Genomic DNA, 21524 nt, shown 5'->3' on the forward strand with positions numbered 1-21524 from the left:
TACTAAAAACATTTTTTATGCTCCCAAGCTTCATAATTTACTGAAGATCCTTTGTTTTATCTGGTGATTCTGTTATCTAAAAATGAGGCTATAGGGGGAAAAGGGGGAGAACAAGGGAGTGGGAATGAAGTCCTAAGGAATATCAGAGAACATCGCAGAGGTGACTCTGGAGCGGAGATGACCATAAACCAAATCCACAGCCCGAGAGGGAGGAGCAGGAACCTGCGAGGCGGATGGGAGGCAAAAGGGTTGAGAGGTCACCCAGGCCAGATTCTGTAAGGCTTGTGGAACTGCGGGGAGGTCTTTGGCTCTTACTTCATGGGAGGTGAGGTGCCGCTAGCCAATTGGGCTTGCCTTTTCTTTAATAAAATTAATTTTAATTAATTAATTTGGAACCCTGGGAGTGAGCCTAGAGTCTTGAGCATCTTAGGAAAGAGCTCTCTACCAGGGATTTTAACAGGTACTTAGTGGGCTGGGGTGTTGTGTGGTGCTTAACCCAAGTGGATTGGGGGAAGGGCAGAGAGGCCTGTTAAGGAGGCTTCTGAAGGAAGCCAGGCAAGAAAACCAGCCCATGCTGCTTTAGGCTAGATGGTGATAAGCAGCAGGCGATAAGAAGAAAGCAGATTCCTGACGCACTGAATGCAAAGCCAAAGGAATCTGCTAAGATCAGATGTAGCGTTGAATAGAAAAGAGGGGTCGGAGATACCTTCAAAATATTTGATCCAGGTGGCTGGAAGGATGGAGTTGCCTTTACCTCAGGGGGAAAGCATTTAAGAGGAATAGATGAGGGGGAGGGGCCGGTTTGGGTTAGGGAAGCAGAATTTCCTTAGGCTGTGTGGGGATTGAGAAAAGTATCAGGCATCTATTCAGGTATTGGTCAGTGGGTTGCCAGGAGCACTGGAGAATGAGCTCTCTCCTGTGACTGCCTCTGTGCTGAAAGACCCAGGCACCTAAGAGCTAAGGTTGTACCTAGGCACTCAAGAACTGACAGGTTAGGGACATTGGGAGAGGGATATGGGAAAATAATAAAAGGAGGGTAAGAGTCCCAGTTAGAATTTCAAGATTTGATTCCGGCTGAGTCATGTGTACTCCACTGGGCTGTGTCTGACTTTCTTAGGATGAGCCAAAGGAGTGGGATCTCTGAGGCCAGCATCACCTGCAATGCCACGTGTGTGTGTGCGCGCGCGCGCATCCGCCACCACTGTGCTCTGCTTTATGTCTGCATATGTGTCTGTTTCACCCAGTTACAATGTGGGGTTCTTGGGCCAGGACATGTCTCACTCACCTGTGCACTCCCAACATCTCACGGAGTGCTAGTCTCATAGAGGGACACTTGACAGTTCCTTAACAATTAGACAGAAGGCTAACGATGCCACCCCGGGGACTGCGTTTTATCAGGCGACCGTATACAAGGAGACTTTGGGTGATCATGTAACTCATTGTTCAAGGCCAGACGCCTTTGAGAATAAAAGAGAACTCTATAAATAATTTCACTGGGCAACAGTTGTAACTCGGAGCTGTTTAAGGAAGGTGGGGATATTGGGGACAGTGACATCACCATGGCTTAGGGGCTTCCTAGTTTTTTTTTTTTTTTCTGCCCCTGGTGTCTTTTATCTGGGAAGATTTATATAACTCTGGTTATGTACCATTAAAAAAGAGGAATATAAATCCAACATTTCCTGGTGCTAAATCATAAAGAAGCGTATTTTAAAACAACCCTTTGGAACTGAAGAGATAGCTCAGTGGCTAAGAGCATATGCTGCCCTTCCAGAGGACTTAAGTTTGGTTCCTAGCACCCATGTGGAGAAGCTCACAACTGCCTGTAGTTCTTATTCCAAGGAATCCAGTAGTATCCTCCTCTGGACTCTGAGCAACTTATTCATATGTACAGACATATAGTTAAAATTAAAAATAAAATCTTTAAATAAACATTTTAAACACCAATTAGCTATAAAAGGAAGTTCTTTGTTTTTCTTCTCTTCCCCCCTCCCCTTTTTGAGACAGGGTCTTACTATTTAGTTCTGGCTAGGTTGGAACTCGTTATAGAGACCAAGCTGGCCTAGAACTCACAGGGATCTGCATGCCTCTGCCTCCTCAGTGTTGGAATTGGGACTAAGTGCATGTGCTACCATGGCTGGCAAAGTGTGTATGTGTGTGTAAAATTTGATCATTTATTAAAGATGAAAACAAATTTTCACACTAACATGAATGTGCTTGTTTATTTTTATATAAGGATTTAAATCTTGGCTGAATATTAGATACAGAACATCTTTAAAACTTTTCAGTGTTGATGTTTGATTTTATAATAGTGCTGAGAGTATCACTCATATGTACAAATGTCAAAAATATGTTTAAAGCCCTTTCAGAAATTGTGGAAATTTCTGTCCCAATTCCAAGTCAATATTTGCTGAATGATTTTAAAAAAAAATGAATTTCAAGTCAGTATCTCAAACAGCAATCTTTTAAAAAATCACACATTCCAAGATAATACACATTGGAGATGCACTAATTTGATACTTACGTGCTGAAGGCTGACAGCAGAGAGCTATTTCAAGTCCTTATTTTCCATAATTAAACCATTCTTTTTCTATAAGAGCAGAAAGTTTTGCAGGAACAGTGACAGCACAGCACTGAAATTCAAAATATAGAGTCATTGCATCCGAGCTGCAGTGTTTCCAGAAGCCGTGGCTGGCAAGTTGTGGCATGGTGGCAGATGCCACGTAAAACATGCATGCTGTGTGTTCAGAACCAAGGATCCTGTGAAACAAAATGCCACGTGCTCGAGCGCTGCCGGAAGCCTCCCAGATTCATTAAAGCTTGATTTTTGTTTGTTTTGTTTTTCCTCATGCAGCCCAGGCTAGCCTAGAACTCTGTATGTGGCTGAGGATGACCTTGAACTCCTGATCCTCCTGTCTCTACCTCCCAAATGCTGTCCTTACAGGTGTGCAGCCACCATATCTGGTTTTACATGTGTTGTTGGTGTACTTTTTAGTTTGTATTTTATGTATGTGTGTGTGTGTGTGCACGAGTCTGTGAACCACTTGTACCATATGTGTGCCTGGTACTTGGCAAGGTCAAAAACAGCGTTTGGAATCCCCTGGAATCAGGGTCAGAAGCATGTGTGAGTGGCCATGTGGGTGTGGAGAATCAAACCCAGCCTCTGTGAGAATAGAATGCTCTTAACCTCTAAGCTGTACCTTCAGCTCCTGATTATACATACATGGTTTTGAATTAATTTGATGTTTGTTGCACGTTTGGAAACCCTTCACTGTTACTAATTTTTTTTTTCACAGCTTCCATATTTAGTTCTGTGATCCCCCATAGGTGCACAGTGTAAGAAGCTGTGTGCATTCGGCAGAGAAGGCATTTGGTAGTTATTGGTGGAATTCATTTGAGATGAGGTCTCATGCAGCCCAGGCTGGCTTTGAATTAATGTAGCTGAGGCTGGACTTGAACTCCTGCCTCCTGCCATGTGCTGGGTTATGGATGTACATCATTATGCCTGGCTGTTGGTAGAATTTGAATCTGTGTCTTGTTTCCTTTGGAGGCCATGGGCTCCTAGTATGATCTCCTAGTATGATCCTTGGGATATTGCCCACAGCAGGAGCTCCTGTTCTGGCTTCTAAGAGTTTCTTGAGAACTCTGTGCAGGGGTCCATCCACCTGCTTGCCCCTTCTGGCCACTGACTGGCAGCCTCCCATGGAGTGCTAGCCTAGGGAATGGCAGATATTCAGTCTGTGCTCTGAAACAGCCCAGCCAGTTTCTATCCGCATATCTTCTTTCCCTCTTCAAAGCACTACCTGACACTCAGATTGTGGATTAGTTTGTTGACTCTCAAGTCATGTTGTGGATGCTCCTGTTCGGGTGGAGATACAGTCTACCTTGATCACTACTCCCCCAGCCTCCTGCTCCCTTTCAGTGTTTGGAACAGGCATTTCATCAATATTTGTGTGAATCAACACAAGAATGCTTTTCCGGACTAGGGAGCAAGCTGTTCTATTTTGTATGAAGTCTATACCAGGAATTGTTTTTATCCTTGACTTTACTTTTGAAGAAATGTATGTATGTGTAGGAGCGTTTGCCTGCATGTGTGCCTGTGCCCCACTTGCCTACCTAGTGCCCACAGATGCTATAAGAGGGCAAGGATCCCCTGGAACTGGAGTCACGGGACGTTCCAGCTGCGCTGTGAGCTGCCATGTGGATGCTAGGAACGGAACCTGGGAAGAGCAGCCAATGTTCTTAGCTCCTGAACTCTCTCTTCAACTCCCCCCCATTTATGATGATGATGATGATGATGATGATGATGATGATGATGATGAATATGCCTGCTGTGAGTGTGGGTGTGCCTTGGCCCGTGTGTGGAGGTCGGAGGACAACCTTGTGGAGTGGGTTTTCTCCTTCCACCTTTATACAGCTTCCAGGAATTGAATTCAGGTGCTCAGGCTTGCACACTTTCCCCTCGGAGCCGTCTGGCCAGCCCACTGACTCCATTTTCAAAGTCTTTTAGAGGGAAGCAATGGCCTTGTTTCGCTGTAATTCCTGTGCAAGTTTGTCTATGGTGATGATCTTTGTAATACTGACAAGAGAACTGGAAAACTGAGGGACACTGAACTGAGCGTCCAGTGAGCACGTGCGTTATTCAGGCTCAGTGTTCCTGGTGACTTGATTTGGTCAGGGTCTATTTCCTGGTCACACACAGTAGAATCTGATGTTCCTGAACAGCTTCATCTCTTGGGTGGCCCTTCTGTCCTGTCAGCACACGATCCATTTGGAGGCTTCTCCTGGATCCTTTGCATTCATCCAGCCAAAGAGTAAAGGCAGAAACCCTGTAAAATTATTTAGGAGGCCCAGGGGCCACAGCTGAAGGTATCCCTGTTACTTCTACCCATGTTATACTCACTGGAATTAGTACAGGGCCCCAGTTAGTAGGAAGGGTACAGGATATGTAGTCTGCCCATGTGAGCATGCAGGGGATGTGTCCATTCCAATACATAGAGCAGAGGTTGGCACAGTGTACCCAAAGGCTTCCCAACCGGGCAGCGACTCCCTGAGCACAAGGCCTCTGGCAGGTTTGGAAAGCTCCATCTTTCCTCGTGTGATGGCACACTGGCTGTAATCCCAGCATTCGCACAGTTGAGACAAGAGGTCAGCAAGTTTGAGTCTGGCCTGGACTACATAGATACTTTATTTAAAACAAAACAAAACAAAGCAAAACAAAACCAAAAAACCCCTAAGCTAACCACTATAAAGAAGTGAGGAGGAACTAGAGATGTGGTTTAGTAGGTAAAATGCTTGATTCACAAGCATGAGGACTTGACTTTGGGTCCCCAGAACTCATGTAAAATGTTAAATGTGGTGGCATTTGCCCTTCATCTCAGCCTGGGAGGTGGAGATGGGGGCCTCCCAGGTTTGCTGACAGCCAGACTAACAGAATTTGATGAGCTCCCATTTTCCTGTCTCACAAAGGTGAGCATGGTAGAGGAAGACACCTCACATCCGTCTCTGGCCTCCACATAAGCATGTACAGATACTCACATTCACATACACAAGTGTGCATACACCACGTGCAAACACACACACAAAGGAGTATATGAACTACCTAATATATAGCAGGGTGTGTGTGTGTGTGTGTGTGTGTGTGTGTGTGTGTGTGTGTTGGTTATTTGAGACAAGATTTTATGCTCTATTACACAGTAGTTCCAGCTGACCTGGAATTCACTATGTAACTCAGGCTAGCTTTGAACTCCTACCTCAGCCTTCTGAGTGCTGAAATAATAGGTGTGAGCCATTGGACTCCCTAACCTTGGTCAAGAAATACATTCTCAGAGAAGTTTAGTTCAATGGTAGAGTGCATATTTAGCTTGTATGTGCAAGACTCTAGGTTTAATTTTCAGTACAAATATAAAAATTAAAAGCAAATAAGATAAAAACAAAATAAATATCCCTGAAAGATAGCTGCACTAATGCTGGTTCCCAGCAGGTTGTGGAGTACCCCAATGGTGCAAAGCCCCAAATCGCTTACTGGGTCATCTGACTCAGCCAGAGTAATCCAAGCATGGCAAAGACACCAGCTCCCCTAGTCTAGCCGGTTGCCTGTCTGCACAGCTTGCTGTGTGGACGGCTCCTTTGAGATGCGTGGCTTCCTATACCCCTCTGCCTTTTTGTATTCACCCTCCCTGGACCCTCTCTACTTTCCCCATCCAGGATGTCCAGGATGTCGACACATCCCAGCTGCAGTCCCTGGGTCTCTGAGGAGCAGCTCTTTGGCCTGCTGACCCTCCTCCTGCCCCCTTCTGCTCTGGAGAATGTTTAAGGGCCGGTTTTCCATTGGAAGCTCTTGTTTGCTCTTTGCCCTGCTGGAAGTGGGCTCCCTGGAAGTGCTTGGGAGGGGCAGGAAGAGGAAACAGGGCTGCCTTTCAGCTTTGCTGAGCCTTGTCTTCAGGCTACAGCTTCACTACTTTGTTAGACAAGGATTCCCAGAATAGCAAGCAGCCAGACACACCCATATTTACATCTTAGCACCAAAGTTCTTTCCAAACAAGAAGGAGACCTGCCCTTCTGTTTGGCAGCTTGAGAGTGCACCCTTGTGCTTTCTTTATTCATATGGAGAAGGAGGACTTGGCTTCTGACACTTGGGTCTGACACCTGACTGTGGAGTTGTGGCAAAGTGGACTTTGCCTGCTCCTTCTCTTGTTTATGGGTGCCCTGACTTGGGTTTTAGGCTCAGCTAAAAGGCTGCATTCTCTCCACATGGCTGCAATAGTCCAGATATCATTTCTCCTTCAAGTGTGTGGCTGGCAGCTTCCAAGAGCAGAGGAAAAGGCCTAAGTAAGTATGAGGAGGGTGAAATGGTTTTGTGTGGACAGTATTGGCTTATTCAGGTGCTGGTGGGGCCCGATGCTGGGACAGAGGCAGATGGGACCGATGGGGCAATGGGTGAGGGTGATGAGACAAAGGTGGTCTTTGTCTGCCAGGTGGCCTGCATAAGCCTTTCTTCTTGCTGCTAACTGCGGGTACTGTTTCCATTCCTTTTCTCCATGGCATGTTCAACCTTGTTAGGCAACTGGAGACATTATTAAAAAATCCACAGGAATGTGAAAGAAATAGAACACCAGTGTAAAGTTGATGCAACTTTCCCCATGAGAAGTATCAGGAAAGGGTGAGAGTTTAAAGTCCAGGCAGTGGGATGAGGCGAGATTAATGTCTACTGTAGGGTGACAGTGACCTTAAGACCCTGCTTCTACCTGGCTTCCCAATTGACTTCAAGAAAGTGGGAGACACCATAGTCTGCAAGGCTAAAGTGTTCCTGTTGTCCTGGCTTGCTCTACTGATCCCTGGATGGAGCAACTCAGGTCCTGAAGGTCTGTGAGTCCAGCAGAGTGTCTTCCTCCTGCCTGTCTGACTGGTCACGCATGATTGTCCGTAAGGTTGAATGTAGACGTGTGTGTTTCCGGCCCATGTAAAGAAATTGCCTTGCCAGAGATTCAGACTTGATCATTAAGCTAGCTGTCCTGGGTAATTTTTACTTGGATTATTTTAATGTATTTGAAACCAGTCTTGAAAAGCTACAGGGCTCTAGGGAGCATACAACAATTTTGGCTAATACAAAATACATGTACAGCACACACACACACACACACACAATGAAGCTGAGCATCTTCATGGTATGTGCTTCTCGGCCTGAGATGTGAACTTTCTGCTCTTTCTGCTCTTAGCTTTATTTTTTGTTGTAGTCTTGTGGCTCCGACCCAGAGCCTTACGTATCCTAGAGTTTCATCTCTAAGCTGCATCCCCGGCCCTGCGTTCTGCTCTGTGTAATAGACTCTGTGACTCCTGTATTATTAGGGAAGATATGCTAAAAGAGGAAACTGTGGTACAAGTTAAAGACATTATTACTTAGTAAAGATTATTCTCACTAAATAAACAAAACTATACTAATCCCTCACTATCTTTTTAACCAAACGTCTGTCTTCTCCCTCTTTAAGCTCACTGCTGAAACTAGAGAAAGTTGATAGTAACTAATTGAGCTGCTTTCCTCCCTTCCTCCATCAGTGTCTGATGGAGATGCTGTCATGAGCTAAATACTGAGAAGTGGGGTGTGCACAAAAAGAGGCGCTCTCAGGACACACATTCTCAGGAAGACGAGAACAGGAAAACCCGCCAGAGATGAAATATTTCCCATTCCTTGTCAGAGGGACTCTACACTTGGAGATCTTCTGTGTTCAGAGGTCTCCAGGCAAAAGAGGGGGTAACAGTGTTAGGGTATTGGTGCCCTTGCTTTTAGGGAGCCTAAACTATGGACACCTGCTGCTTAAAAAAAATTACTAACAAATAAGTAAATAAAAATTATAAGGCTGGCTGGTGGTGGCACACACCTTTAATCCCAGCACTTGAGCAGGCAGAGGCAGGCAGATCTCTGTGAGTTCCAGGCAAGCCTGGTCTACAGAGTGAGTTCCAGAACAGCCAAGGCTACATAGAGAAACCCTATCTCAAAAAAAAAAACAAAAACAAAAAAACAAAAAACAAAAAACAAAAGAATTGCTGTTATTAGAGGTGGGAGGTATAGTGCCCATGTGCCTGTAGAGGTCAGGGAACAACAACTTGCAGGAGTCGATTTTCTTACTCTTCTGTGTGAGTGCTGGGGCTGGAACCCACGCCGTCAGGCTTAGTGGCAAATTCCTTAACCCACTGAGCCTATTTTTCGAGAATGACTGTGAGGATTGGTCATGATGGTACATGCCTTTAGTCCCAGTACTTGGGAGGCTGAGGCAGGAGGATCTCTGTAAGGCCAGCCTGATCAACATAGGAAGCTTCAGGCCAATCAGGACTACATAGTGAGAGACCCTGTCTCAAAACAAAACAGAACAAACTCAAGGAAACAAGCAAAAGACTGTTAAGATCTGTGTTCTTGAATCCTTGCAGCGTCTCAGTGTCTGTTACTTTTATCCCCATCTTAAAAAAAAAAGAAAGAAAGAAAAAAGGGGAAGGATGATCTTTGTACACACTTTGAACCCTAAGCATTAACCTTGTAAGTCCTTGTTGACCTGTTCTAAGGATAAGCTACGGTGGCTCTGAGAGGCCATTTTAGAAGCAGTCTACCTAAGTCAAAACCATCAAAACGTGCCCATGGCTCTTCCCTGGCTATGTGTGTTTTAGATAAAGTCATTTCTGGAAAATGTGGCTTCACCTTTGCTTTATGACTCCCCGACTATTACCTCCGGTGATGCTCCCCTTGCCTGGCTTTACCAGAATGGAGAAATGGAACTTTCCCGTGGTCCACTGGCGCCGGCTGTCTTCTGAGGGTTCTACAGCTATCTTCTTCTTGGTGCTGAACCCCATGTGTCAGAACCATCTTCAGATTATAAAAATTTTAAAATCCTGTTAGTAGGTTGTAACTATAATGGAAAGTATACAAATAGTCAGAATTACTGGGGTTGTCTCTGCCATCATTACAGACACAGGGGCAGTTACCTGCAAACAGCTAGTCTGGCCACGCTTTCTCATTTGTAACAAACTCAATGACAGAAAGAATTAAAAAAACATTTGCTACAGCATCTATAGTACTTTTTTTTTCAAATTTCTTCTGATTGTAGATTTTTTTTTCTTATTCTTGCAAAAAAAAAAAAAAAGAACAACAGCAAAAATAAATTCTGTTAAGTTACATTGATTCATTAGCAACTGCCACAAACCTTCTTGGTGTTCTACAAATGAGACTACTGTGAAATCATTCATTTGTGAATTGCACTGTTGTTCTTCATCCTGCAGAACAAGGGAAAAGCAATCTTCATGTAACATCCCTGGAAGATGCAGCATGCCGCCGACCCAAGGAACGCCTCTCTAATGGAAACACCCGGGCTCAGGTTTCCAAGCCTGCCCGAAATATCCCACGGAGACACACGCTAGGTGGGCCCCGAAGTTCCAAAGAGATCCTGGGGATGCAAACGTCTGAGATGGACAGGAAGAGAGAGGCGTTCCTGGAGCATCTAAAACAGAAGTACCCCCACCATGCCACAGCAATTATGGGCCACCAGGAGAGGCTGAGGGACCAGGTAGGAACACACTGTCAGTTTTCCTGGTTTTGCTCATTCATTAAAATATATATATAAATATTAAAAGTTTATAAAACTATTCACATGTGTGTACATAGAAGTGTCTGTGGGAGTGTCTCCGCCACATTTGTGGATAGATGCAAACCTATGCATGTGCACAGAGGCCAGAAGGGGGCGTCAGGGGTCCTCGGCTATCATTCTGCACTCATTTTGAGGAATGGTCTCTTCCTGAACCTGGGGTTTGCATTTTCTCAACTAGCCTGGCAGTCTGCAAACCCAAGTGATCCTCCACTCTGGGCCCCCTCAGAGCTGAGGTTACAGGCATGCACAAGGCGCTGAGCCATCCTTCCAGCCCACCCAATCTGCTTTGTTGTTGTTGAGCTTAGAACCCAGAGCCTTGTTTATGCTAGGAAAACATCCCTACAAAGCTCATTCATTGTTTTCTGTCTTTTTTAAAGAAAAGATTTGTTCATTGTTGTTGTTGTTATTGTTATTATTATTATTATTTTACTACTACTAATTATTATTACTGTTTTGATTTTTGTTTGTTTGAGATGGGTTTTACTGTGTAGTCTTGGCTGGCTTTGAACTCTTTATGTAGCTCAGACTGGCCTTAAACTTACAGAGTTCTACCTGCCTCTGCCTCACAAGAGCTGGGTTTAAAGGCATGAGCCACCATGCCCAGCCTATTATTATTGTTGTTTGTATTTATGTGCTTATGTGAGTGCCTGAGTTTATATGTACTGCCTGTATTCAGGAGCTTACAGAGACTAGAGAGGGCACATGTGAGCTGCTGTATGAGTTCTGGGAACCACACCTCGGTCCTGTCCAAGAGCAGTCCACCATTCTTAGCCCCTGAGCCATCTTTCCAGCCCTCACAGCTCAATTTTTAATGAGCAAGATGACCTTGGGGTTCAAAGTGACAAGATGGCTTAGTGTTCCTGTCATGCAGTTGTTCCTGATTTCCAGCTTAGCTACAGAAAAGATTTGATGTGAGAGCTGAGAGCACTGTCCTCCTAACCAGTATAGCAAGAGAATAGGGGGTCTGACCCAAAAAGAAGGCTCACACACCATGCAGTTCTCTGAAAAGGAGCTTTCGTTTTTAACCACAAATGCATCTAATGCATTGGGCATGAAGGATCTTGTTTTCTGAGTGAGACATGGTGCAAATGCAATTCATCCCAAGAGCACTTAAGTGCCTGGCACAGTGGATGAGTGAATGAATGAACACAAAAATCTGTAAGTACCTGCCAAGGCAAAACGGAGCATCCAAGTATAGGAGCATCCAAGAATAAACTTGTGACAGGCTTCTTTTCTTCAAGCTGACATCAGGCTGTGTGCTGCTGTTCTTTTTGCGTCTTTCATAGAAATCACGGATGTTTTCTTTTGCATCCTTTGCTTTCTGCTGTCTTCAGCTACCTGTTTTCTCCGGTTATCTCGACAGCCACACCAATATCACCCAACTGTGGCACAGGGTATTATTGTTCCTGGGCTGTGTGCAATTACTTTTTAGCAGACTGAGCAGGTTTGTGGTCACAGGAGATGTGCGGCTTCCTCTGAGGCCCTCACTGGCCTCTTATCAGATTGACCTTTGAGGTTGGAGACTGTAGTGAGGAAGCAGGGAAGGCTCAGCCTGTATTCCAAGTGGGTGGGGAGCAGGGAGGGGGAGGACTCGACTGACTGGCTGACTCCAGGGACTAAGACAGGCTCATTGGTGGCAGTCTTCTGTCTTGCCAGTTAGTGGCCACAGTTCTGTCTAAGTCACTCAGCTTTTGGTTGTTCATAGAAATGGGTACTAGCGTCATCTGGTACAATTTCAATCCACAGTTCGCCCTTAGTTCCTTTTCTCCCTTAAGTTGAACGTTCTCTAAGGTTTCCAGCTGAATGCCTGAAGTTGTGAAATGTGCTTTCTTTTTCACATTGGCTTTCTTGTTTTCCTCTTTGCATTGCAAAAAGGCAGACTGTGGCCTGCAGAGAGGAAATGGGAAACCTCGCTGATATAAAGATGGACGATGACCCACTCCTGTGTACTTAAGGAGCGTTACCTTTCCTCTGAAGGAGGCTTGCAGCATCCATGTGCATTTGAGCAATGGGCTGTGTGCTTCCTTCTCTTTATGCCGCTATTTTGGGAAATGCAACATTTGATAGAAAACTACTCACAGGGAAGTAACTTAAACTTGGTTATGATTACACAGCAAGGAGATGCTGGGATTCGAACCAAACGATGTGTGAACTGGAAATCCTTGTTTATTCCACTATCCTAAATGATACAAGTCATGGCCTGTCAGTCTGCTTTTTGTTATTGTTGTTTGTTTCTTAGACCGGGTCTCACTCTGCAGTCCTGGCTAGCCTGGAACCCCTTATGTAACCAGGCTGGTCTTGAACTCACAGGGATCCCTCTGCTTCCTGAGCCACCATGCCAGGCCCAGGGCTTATAGGTTTAGGGTAGATGCTTGAGACACACAAAGGGGGGGTACACTCGAGGGGGATGGAGATAAGGACCGGAAAGATAAAAATCCGTGCTAAATGGGAAGGGGGGTGGGTTAGTGGCCTCAGGCACCGATCTCCTCTTCCCTATAATAACACCTGTGCTGGAGCTGCAAGGTGACCTAGCAGCTGCTCTCTCCTGATGTGAACGAATGCCACCTTCTGTGTCCGCCTCGTTTGTATTCCGTGCTGATGGTTCAAAAGCGCGGAGATTTTGAAGGCCACATCTGTGTGCGCTCGGTCTGCTGCTGAGGTTCTGTGAGTCCACCCCACCCAGCCTACCAGACAACAGAGAAGCCTTGGAGGGTCTTGGGAAATTCCTGCAGACACTACCTCATCTTCTGAGTTTGCATTCCTTGTCTCCCACCACCCATTTGCACTCTTCCTGCCATCCTTTGTTCATTGACCCTCTGACTGTGGATTTTCCTGTGGAGGAAGTCAAATAACACCATCTGATGCGCATCTCCAGACTCCGAGACTCTTAAGTACCAGCTGTTCCTCTGTGGGCTGTGTTCCTGGCTGCCTCTCCAGCATGGTTGAGAGAGAGAGAGAGAGAATACCAAGTCAAAAATGATGCATCTGGCATTGTATATGATAGCTTGGGAGTAGGAAAATCTAGGAATCTTCTAATTCCTTGGTATCAAAAAACGATGAAAAGAAGAATGTGCCCCTGCTTCAAAATCTTACTTGAAGTGCTGAAATATTCCTAGTAAAGAATTTTAAATTTAGGTTTAATTTTTAAAAATTTATTTTCTCGTGTGTGTGTGTGTGTGTGTGTGTGTGTGTGTGTGTGTGTGTGTATGCATACAAGTGTGGAGATCAGAGATCAACTTTGTGGAGTTAGGCATTTCCTTCTACCTCTATATGGGTTCCTGGTAGAGAAGTTAGGTTGCCAAACTTGTGTGGCAACACCTTTGCTGGATGAGCCAGCTCCCTGGCCATGCATTTGAGTTTTTAAAACCATGAATGCGTTTTCTTGACTCTCGACTATTGAAAAGTTGAGAGATTGCGTTAATGTCCCTCAGAGTCATTAGAGTATGCAGGTGACCACTTTGCAGCATAATGTGCATTTGTATAAGAGTGGCTCCTCCCATTTCCGCCTCCCTCTACATTCTCAGGCCTTTTCAAACAACTACTTATTTACTTAGCTATTTGTATGTGTACATAAACACGAGGGTATGTGAGTGTACAAGCATATGTGTGTGGGGGGGTGCCAGGACAACTTGGAGGAGCTGGTTCTCACCTCCACCTTGTTGAGGCATGCTTCTGAGCAGTTCTCCCAGTTATACTGTGATTATAGGTGCTTGCCACCATGTCAGACTTTTTATGTGGTTGCAGAAGTCACTTGCACTTCGACCCCCTGAGCCATCTCCAGGCCCTCTTGGGCTTTTCCTTTTTGATTTTTTTTCAAGACAGGGTTTCTCCATGTAGTTTTGGTGCCTGTTGTGGCTTTCACTCTGTAGACCAGGCCGGCCTCGAACTCACAGAGATCTGCCTGGCTCTGCCTCCCAAGTGCTGGGATTAAAGGCATGCGCCACCGTCGCCCAACATTTTTGTTGTTGTTGTTTGTTTGTTTTTCTTTCTTTTCTTCCCCCCTCTCTCCCAAAGCTGTGGACTGAACCCAGGGGCCTTGCGCTTGCTAGGCAAGTGCTCTACCACTGAGCTAAATCCCCAACCCCCTTCTTGGGCTTTTTTAATTGTGCAGGGCCATTAGACAGGGAGTCCCATTGCCTGGCTGTGGAGGGTGGAGTATGGTTGGAATGCAGCCTTCACTACAGGCTAATTGTAGGGTTTGGCACTGATGACTTGTCTTTTTCTCAGTCAAAGCATGGTGAGATCCAGATCATAGCACCAAGCAAGAGCTGTTGGGAGCATCTTCCCATGGCGACTCCTAGCATCGCTCTCTTCCGGTTCATGGCCACCTCATATTTTGAAGACTTTGTTTGAAATCCTTGTTTCTTTCGAGCACAAATGTTTCGGTATTGGAGGAGGTTTATTTATTTCCCCGTTGTCAGTGAACAATTTTAGTGTATTTCGGAAGCTTATGTTTTTCAACTCTGACTGCTCCTCCTGCTTCCACTTTCTGAAAGCTAAGGTTGCAGTCGCACGTCATGATACCTGGCTGAAACTCGGACTTCTCTTGCATTAAAACAATCAGCTCCGTGGCTGGAGAGAAGGCTCTCAGCAGGTCATGGCACCGGCCGGCTTCAGTCCTCTGCAAGAGCAGTGTGTGCTCTCGACCCTCAAGCCATCTCTCTCGTCCCGGAAGAGGAGCTCTTCAGAGACAAGCTCCACTTAAAATTGGCAAATTAAAGGCATTTTGATGCTAGCTCTCTCAAAATTCACAGAACACCATGATGGGTGTTCATAATAGAGAGGAGAAAACACCCTCTCTGTGTAAAACAGGGAAACAGGGTGAACGGCTCTGTGGACATACAGTATGGATGGGAAAGGTGCTCTTCACCACCTTGGCCAAGCCTTGTGGGGGTAGCACACACCTTTAATCCCAACACTCGGGAGGCAGAGGCAGGAGTCTCTCTGTGAGTTTGAGGCCAGCCTGGTCTACAGAGAGAGTTTCAGGACAGTCAGAGCTACAGGGAGAAACCCTGTCTTGAAAAAACCAAAACCAAACCAAAACAACAACAACAACCAAAAAAAAAAACAAAACAAAAAACAAAACAAAACAAAACAACCAACAACAACCATAGCCATGATCTCACTTTGAAAAAGAGGAAGCATCCCCTATGGAAGGTGGGGTTAGTTGGAGAGCACACTTCTGATGACTTAAGGGACTTCAGTCTGAGTCTCAGTGCCACAAACTGATGAATGAGGTGACAGGATTTTAGAACCAAATGAGTACCACTTTTGTTTTGTTTTGTTTTTTTGCAGAGAACATTTAATGTCACACACCAGACTAGAGAGTACATACTCTGTTGATTTTTCTCATTTGCCTACTATTTTTTGGTAGCCAAGTTGTAAGAAGAAAGGGTGCTGATAGGAGATGTATAACTAAAAACTCATGCATTAGTCAGTTTAGATCAATCATGCTGCGTAACAAATAGACCTTGTGATTCATTTGGGGTGTGCTGTGATTCAGCACAATAGTCTTTGTTTTTATACATACAGAGGATGTTGGTGATTGGTCCAATCTCCGGAGAAGTCATTCTTACACAATGACTTAGTAATACTGGCTCCTTCTTGTGCGGATGCTGTCTCAGTACAAGCTCTGCCAGGGTGAGTAGGCATGAGGTTCAGTTGGGATCCACCTTTAACAATTTGGAGAAGGAAAGGAATCATGGTATGCAGCTGAGTGGCCGTGAACATTGGGAAAATGCTGCTGCAGTCAGAGATACACCAATAAATGGAAGGACTGTAGTGTCACAACCAGATCACACGTTGTAGTCAAAGGGTCTATGTTAATGAATGGTGAGTTTGTGTTTCATGAGACACTAATGGTTATATAAGCAAAGAATATGATAGTACTTAAAGAATCAGTGTGAAAGCACTTCCTGGAGAAAAATCTATATAATCTTGAAAAATCTAAAGGCAATGAGCATGGCTTTAGTGTCTATATTCAGACAGAATAAAAAATAATAGTGAAAGTGTGAGTGGAAAGGACAGTCAAATACTTAAGAGTTATGATGGTGCTTAATGAATAAATGAAGGAGTTAGTTTGCAAAGCTTCCTGGAGGGCTGGCATTTTAAATTATGACATAAAGATTTTTCATGTACCAGTTACCTAGCATGTATGAGGCCCTGCCTTCAGCCCCCGGGAACACGCACATACACACTCACTGCCAAGATTGGTATTCAGGGACTGAAAGGACTTGGGGACTGGTGAGGTGGTGTGGTCGGCAAAGGGCTTGCCATGCAATCATGAGGGTTTGGACTGGGATTCCCCGGTACCTATGTGAAAGGCTGGCTGCAGTGGTACACAGACCTGTGACCCCAGGAGGCAGAAGGATCTGTATGGCTCGGTGGCTGGCCAGCCTAGTCTAATCAGCAAACTCCTCCAGGTCTGTGAGAGACCCTGTCTCAAAAAATGAAGTGAAGATGGACAGGTGGTGTGGAACTTGCTTTTAATCCCAGCACTCAGGAGGCAGAGGCAGGCAGATCTCTGTGAGTTCAAGGCCAGCCTGGGCTACAAATTTAGTTTCAGGACAGAGAAACCCTGTCTTGAAAAACCAAACCAAACAAATAAATAAATAAAGTGAAGGGTGATTGAGGAACGTACCTGATATCAACCTCTGGTCTCACATGAATATGAGGGGGAGTTGGGGGAAGAAGAGGAGGAGGAGGAAGAAGAAATAGAAGTGAAAAGCCTAACAATTCAGGGGTTACAATTTTGCTTAGAAAATTCCACTTGGTATTCATTGACCATGATACAGAAGGAGAAAAGGATTACTAAACAGGGATCACTTTCAATGTGATACTTAACTGGTTGCTACCCTCCTCCACATTAGCTTTACTTTTTTTTTTTTAAGATTTATTTATTATGTATACAGCATGTATGACTGCAGGCCAGAAGAGGGCACCAGATCTCAGTACAGATGGTTGTGAGCCACCATGTGGTTGCTGGGAATTGAACTCAGGACCTCTGGAAGAGCAGCCAGCGCTCTTAACCTCTGAGCCATCTCTCCAGCCCAAGCTTTACTTTTAATTAGTGCTGTAGGAGAACAAGCCCTATGTTAAATGCTCGGTGAAATTCCACTGGAAAGCCTGTTGAAGAGTTCAATGGAGTAGGTGGGAAGTCAGGAGAAACCAGAACCAAAGTTTAGCTGGCTTTGCAAAGGCAGCAAATAGTCACCAGCAGAGTCTAGAGAGAATTGACACCAAAGGAGACAGAGAATCTTGAGATTGAGGGCTCTAGAAATGACCAATATGATTCAGTCTGGAGCATAGGTACACACTCATTCACAAATACCAGCTTGCCTTCCTGTTTGTTGCTGGTTATGGATTCTTCTTGGTTTTTTTGCTTATCTGTTCACCTGTTCTTAGAGTCATCCAATCCGATGGTTAATTATTATGGACAGACACACTGAGCACAAAATTGGCATTATACACCAAGGGTAAATCCCAGTATCTGCCTGCCAAGACGAATTTTTTTTAGTGGGAAGAGTGTGAATTTTGAGGTCTGATGTGAGTTTATAGATGCTGAGACACTCTTAGCTGCATGATTGTGGGTGATCAGTCATGTCCTTGAGGCTTTTCTTAACCATAGAGCAAGGCAAACAATGCTGTGGTGGTGAGGACAGGATGAGGTCATTCATCCTCATTGCTGTAGATGTTGAATACATGTCTGAACCCTTCTTGGTAAGGAAAAGATAGCAGTAGTTAAGGAATTTCTAAATTGTAACCATCCAGCCTAGTACCCAGTCTGTTGACAGAGGAAAGAAAGTTTCAAATTGAGGGAAAATCCCTGGTTATCAAAAATAAAATGACTGGTCTGATCTTTGAATATGCTAATAAGTAGAGTGAATGAATCTGGGGTGATGTTTTAGTCAATGCTCTATTGCTGTGAAGAGACACTATGACCACGGAAACTCTTAAAAAGGAAAACATTTCATTAAGGCTTGCTTACACTTTCAGAGGTTTAGTCCATTGTCATCATGGTGGGGAGAATGGCAGCATGCAGGTAGACATGGTGCTGGAGAATAGCTGGGAGTTCTACATCTGGATTTATAGGCAGCAGGAAGAGAAAAAGCCACAGGGCTTGGCTTGGGCCCTGCCTCCAGTGACACTTTCTCCAACAAGGCCACACCTCTCAATCTTTTCAAACAGTGCCACTTTCTGGTGCCCAAACACTCAAATCTCTGAGCCTGTTGGGGCCATTCTTATTCCAACCACCATAAGTGAGAAATTTCAGGCAGGTAGATGTGGAATGAGCGTTCAGTGTTGGGACAGGGTTGTTTCTGAGTGACAGAGTGCTTGCCTGGTCTGAATGAGCTTGAATAACTAGCAATGTGCAAAAGATGAGAAAGAAGAGAAGACAAAGAAATACTGACCGTTTGCAAAGCCAATTTGACCCACACATTTAACACTTAGGGTCTCGTGTTTTATGAGAACTGCATTTGGAAATGGTGCCATGCACCTCAAAAGCTTGAAGATCAGTGAATGGAAGGAGCTGTTGGGGGGGGGGGAGGAGAATTTCACACTGGAGATCAGAATTTGAATGCAGTCTCAGAAGGATGAGGGAGTCCTGTTTTCCATTCACCTGACCCCCAAGGCCTCACCTGTGGCAAGGATCCTGATTAGATAGTGTTCTTCTGGAGTGGGGAGGACCTGAGAGATGATGTTGGGACAAGAATGGAGGTGGCTACCTTATGACCAACCTAAGAAAGGTAGAAGTGGCCTTTGGAGAAGAACGTCAGTGGATATAAAGAGAGGGAAGCCGGGTTGTGCTAACTAAGCCTTGGATGCCAGCAGAAAGTGTGGGTCCATAGACCTGGGCCAGGGTGTGGAATCAGACTAAAGGCAAAGTTGGAAAATCAGCTTTCAGCACTGTGTGAGAGGGATGATGATATGGGCTTGGTAGCAGCCTTAGTGTCCAGACAGACCAACAGTGATAAGGTCCAGGGTGGCAGCTGTGGTCTGGAATGTCACCAGAAGTACGTATTGACATACCAGATATTAGGAAGGAAAATGAGGACCGTGAGAGACTGGAGGAGGACAGAGGTACAGAAAGGGCTGTCACAGGCTCAGCCGCAATAGATCCAAGACCTGATTTCAGAAGCTGGGAATGGTGGCACATGCCTTTAATCCCAGCACTGGGGAGGCAGGGGCAGACAGATCTCACTGAATTCAAGGCTAGCCTGGTCTACATAGTGAGTTCCAGGAAAGCCAGGGCTACACAGAGACCCTGTCTCAACCACCCACCCAACCCCCCAAAAAAGAAAAGACCTGGTTTCAGAGACTAGAGAACTGAGAAATGGCTGAGCTGGTGATGATATGCCTGCTGTCCAAGCTTGAGGACCTGAGTTTGGATTCCCAGCGCGCGCGCGCGCACACACACACACACACACACACACACACACACACACACACACACACCAGAGCATGGGCTCTGACAAGGGCTCGGTGAGGAGCAGTGGTGGAGATAGAAGGAGCCAGTCAGTCCATGAGCTCCAGGCTCAGTGAGTGACCCTGTCTCAAAACATAGAGGAAGATACCCAGAATCAACCTCTGACCTTCACATGTGCACACACACGCATATGCGCATCCATGCATGCACACCCCAACACGCACACATAAACATACTCACAGACACTACACACACAGTCACACACAAAAAAAATGAAAGGGAGTTTAAAAGTATTATTATTGGTAATAGTGAGAGGACAGAACTGACATCATGGTTTCTGTTGCTGGGAATGGGTTGGGTGGGGAAACATCGAGTCCGGAGCCTGTGTTTGGACATCATTTGGAAGCATCTCTTTGCAGCCTCCCAGACCTGCTCTCCCACAGCCTTACTGAAACCTCACTTTGCCTTCTCCTCTCAGCCAGCGTCTTTGGCTCATCAGGTGTGCTCTTTCTGACTTCCCAGTTCTCTTATCTGTGGTTTTCCGGGGGCACCCACAAGCCTGTCTTTGTGTAAGGCTGAATCTGAGCCTTGCATGGTCTGGGTCTATGGGATGAACCTTTGAACTGAGGGGTTGATTTTTGAGAGTGTGGGGCAAATATCAGCAGGCATTGCCCTGCCAATTCTTGCACCAAAGAAGTATTTTTGCACAAATGGAATGTGCAATGATTTGGTTTCATGAGCATTTATTGGCATTACTCCTAGGTCAGTGATGCTGCTCAGCCAGCATCAAGATGCTGAAGGCTGAATAGGTGTGATAACGACAGGAAATGGGGTGTGAGAGAAACCAGTGGCCCGAATGTGCTGTGAGAGTGGTGAGCTTATCCTTTATTTTGTGTCCATCTTGTTTCCCACCTACTCTATTTCTTTGCTTCTTCCTTTCTCTGTTTTCAGATATTTCAATCGAAGCAGAAAACTCTCCTGTGCAAAAGCATGCTAAATATAAAATGTGTGAGAAGTGTTACTGTTTAAAGACGGGCATGAACATCTCCCACCTCCCTGACCCTTTCTCCCATTACTCCATGAAACATCTGTATTTCCTTCTAGTTCATAACAGTCAGATAAACTAGTAGAGAACAAATATTTTCATGCTTTCTCTCAGGTATATATTTTTTCTATTATTTTATCAAGAATCAGTTTACATTTTCCTTTTCTGATAACCTGTCTTATTTTTTTTAGTATCTGTCTTAAATAATATCCTTTCCTAGTTTTTAAGAATTATCTTGTCTTTTATAATGTCTTTAAATGAGCTTAATTTTTAAAAAGCTTTAATTTTGTGTACATGACTGTTTTGCCTGCATGTATGTATTTGGAACATGTGTTGGCCTGGTTCCCATGGATGTCTGAAGAGGGTGTTGGAGCCCCTGGAACTGGAATTACAGGTGGTTGTGAGCCAATATGTGGGTACTCAGAACCCCAGCTCCTCTGCAAGAGCAACAAACACTCTTAATCACTGAGCCATCTCCCCCCCCCCCGCGCCCCAAGTTTAATTTTTAATAGTATTTGCATTTGTTTATTGTGTGTATATGCATGTGCATCATGGCGTACATGTAGAGGTCAGAAAACAAATTGCGCAAGTCAGTTTTCTCCTTCTGCCGTGTGTGTTCTGTGGATCAAACTCAGGGGATCAGTGTTGGCATCAGATGCCTTTTCCCATCAGTCCATCTCACCAGCCCAAAATGAGTTTAAATTTAACGTTTCTCTCTGCAGCCTTGGCTAGTCTGGGATTCGCTTTGTAACCCAGGCTGCCTTCAAACTTGTAGGGATTCTTACGCTTCTGCCTGCTGAATGCTAAGACGATAGGCATGCCCCACCATGCCCAGAGTCAGTGTGGATTTTGATAGGAGAATTTATATGTTAACGTCAAGCATAACCATTATCACTTTCCATTTTCATTTGATCACGAATCT

General features: G+C 45.1%; 1 protein-coding gene across 16 annotated transcripts in view; it reads left to right on the top strand.

The window, feature by feature from the left end:
• Positions 1 to 21524, top strand: part of Kiaa1217 (KIAA1217 ortholog) — a 474194-nt gene that overhangs the window by 171184 nt on the left and 281486 nt on the right. For all 16 annotated transcript variants that reach the window (XM_037206013.1, XM_037206012.1, XM_037206010.1 and 13 more), the window contains one exon: positions 9766 to 10049. In XM_037206013.1, the coding sequence (XP_037061908.1) occupies positions 9766 to 10049 (284 nt within the window). The remainder of the gene's footprint in view (positions 1 to 9765; positions 10050 to 21524) is intronic.

The sequence above is a fragment of the Peromyscus leucopus genome, chromosome 5, assembly GCF_004664715.2.
Source record: "Peromyscus leucopus breed LL Stock chromosome 5, UCI_PerLeu_2.1, whole genome shotgun sequence".
Taxonomy (NCBI): domain Eukaryota; kingdom Metazoa; phylum Chordata; class Mammalia; order Rodentia; family Cricetidae; genus Peromyscus; species Peromyscus leucopus.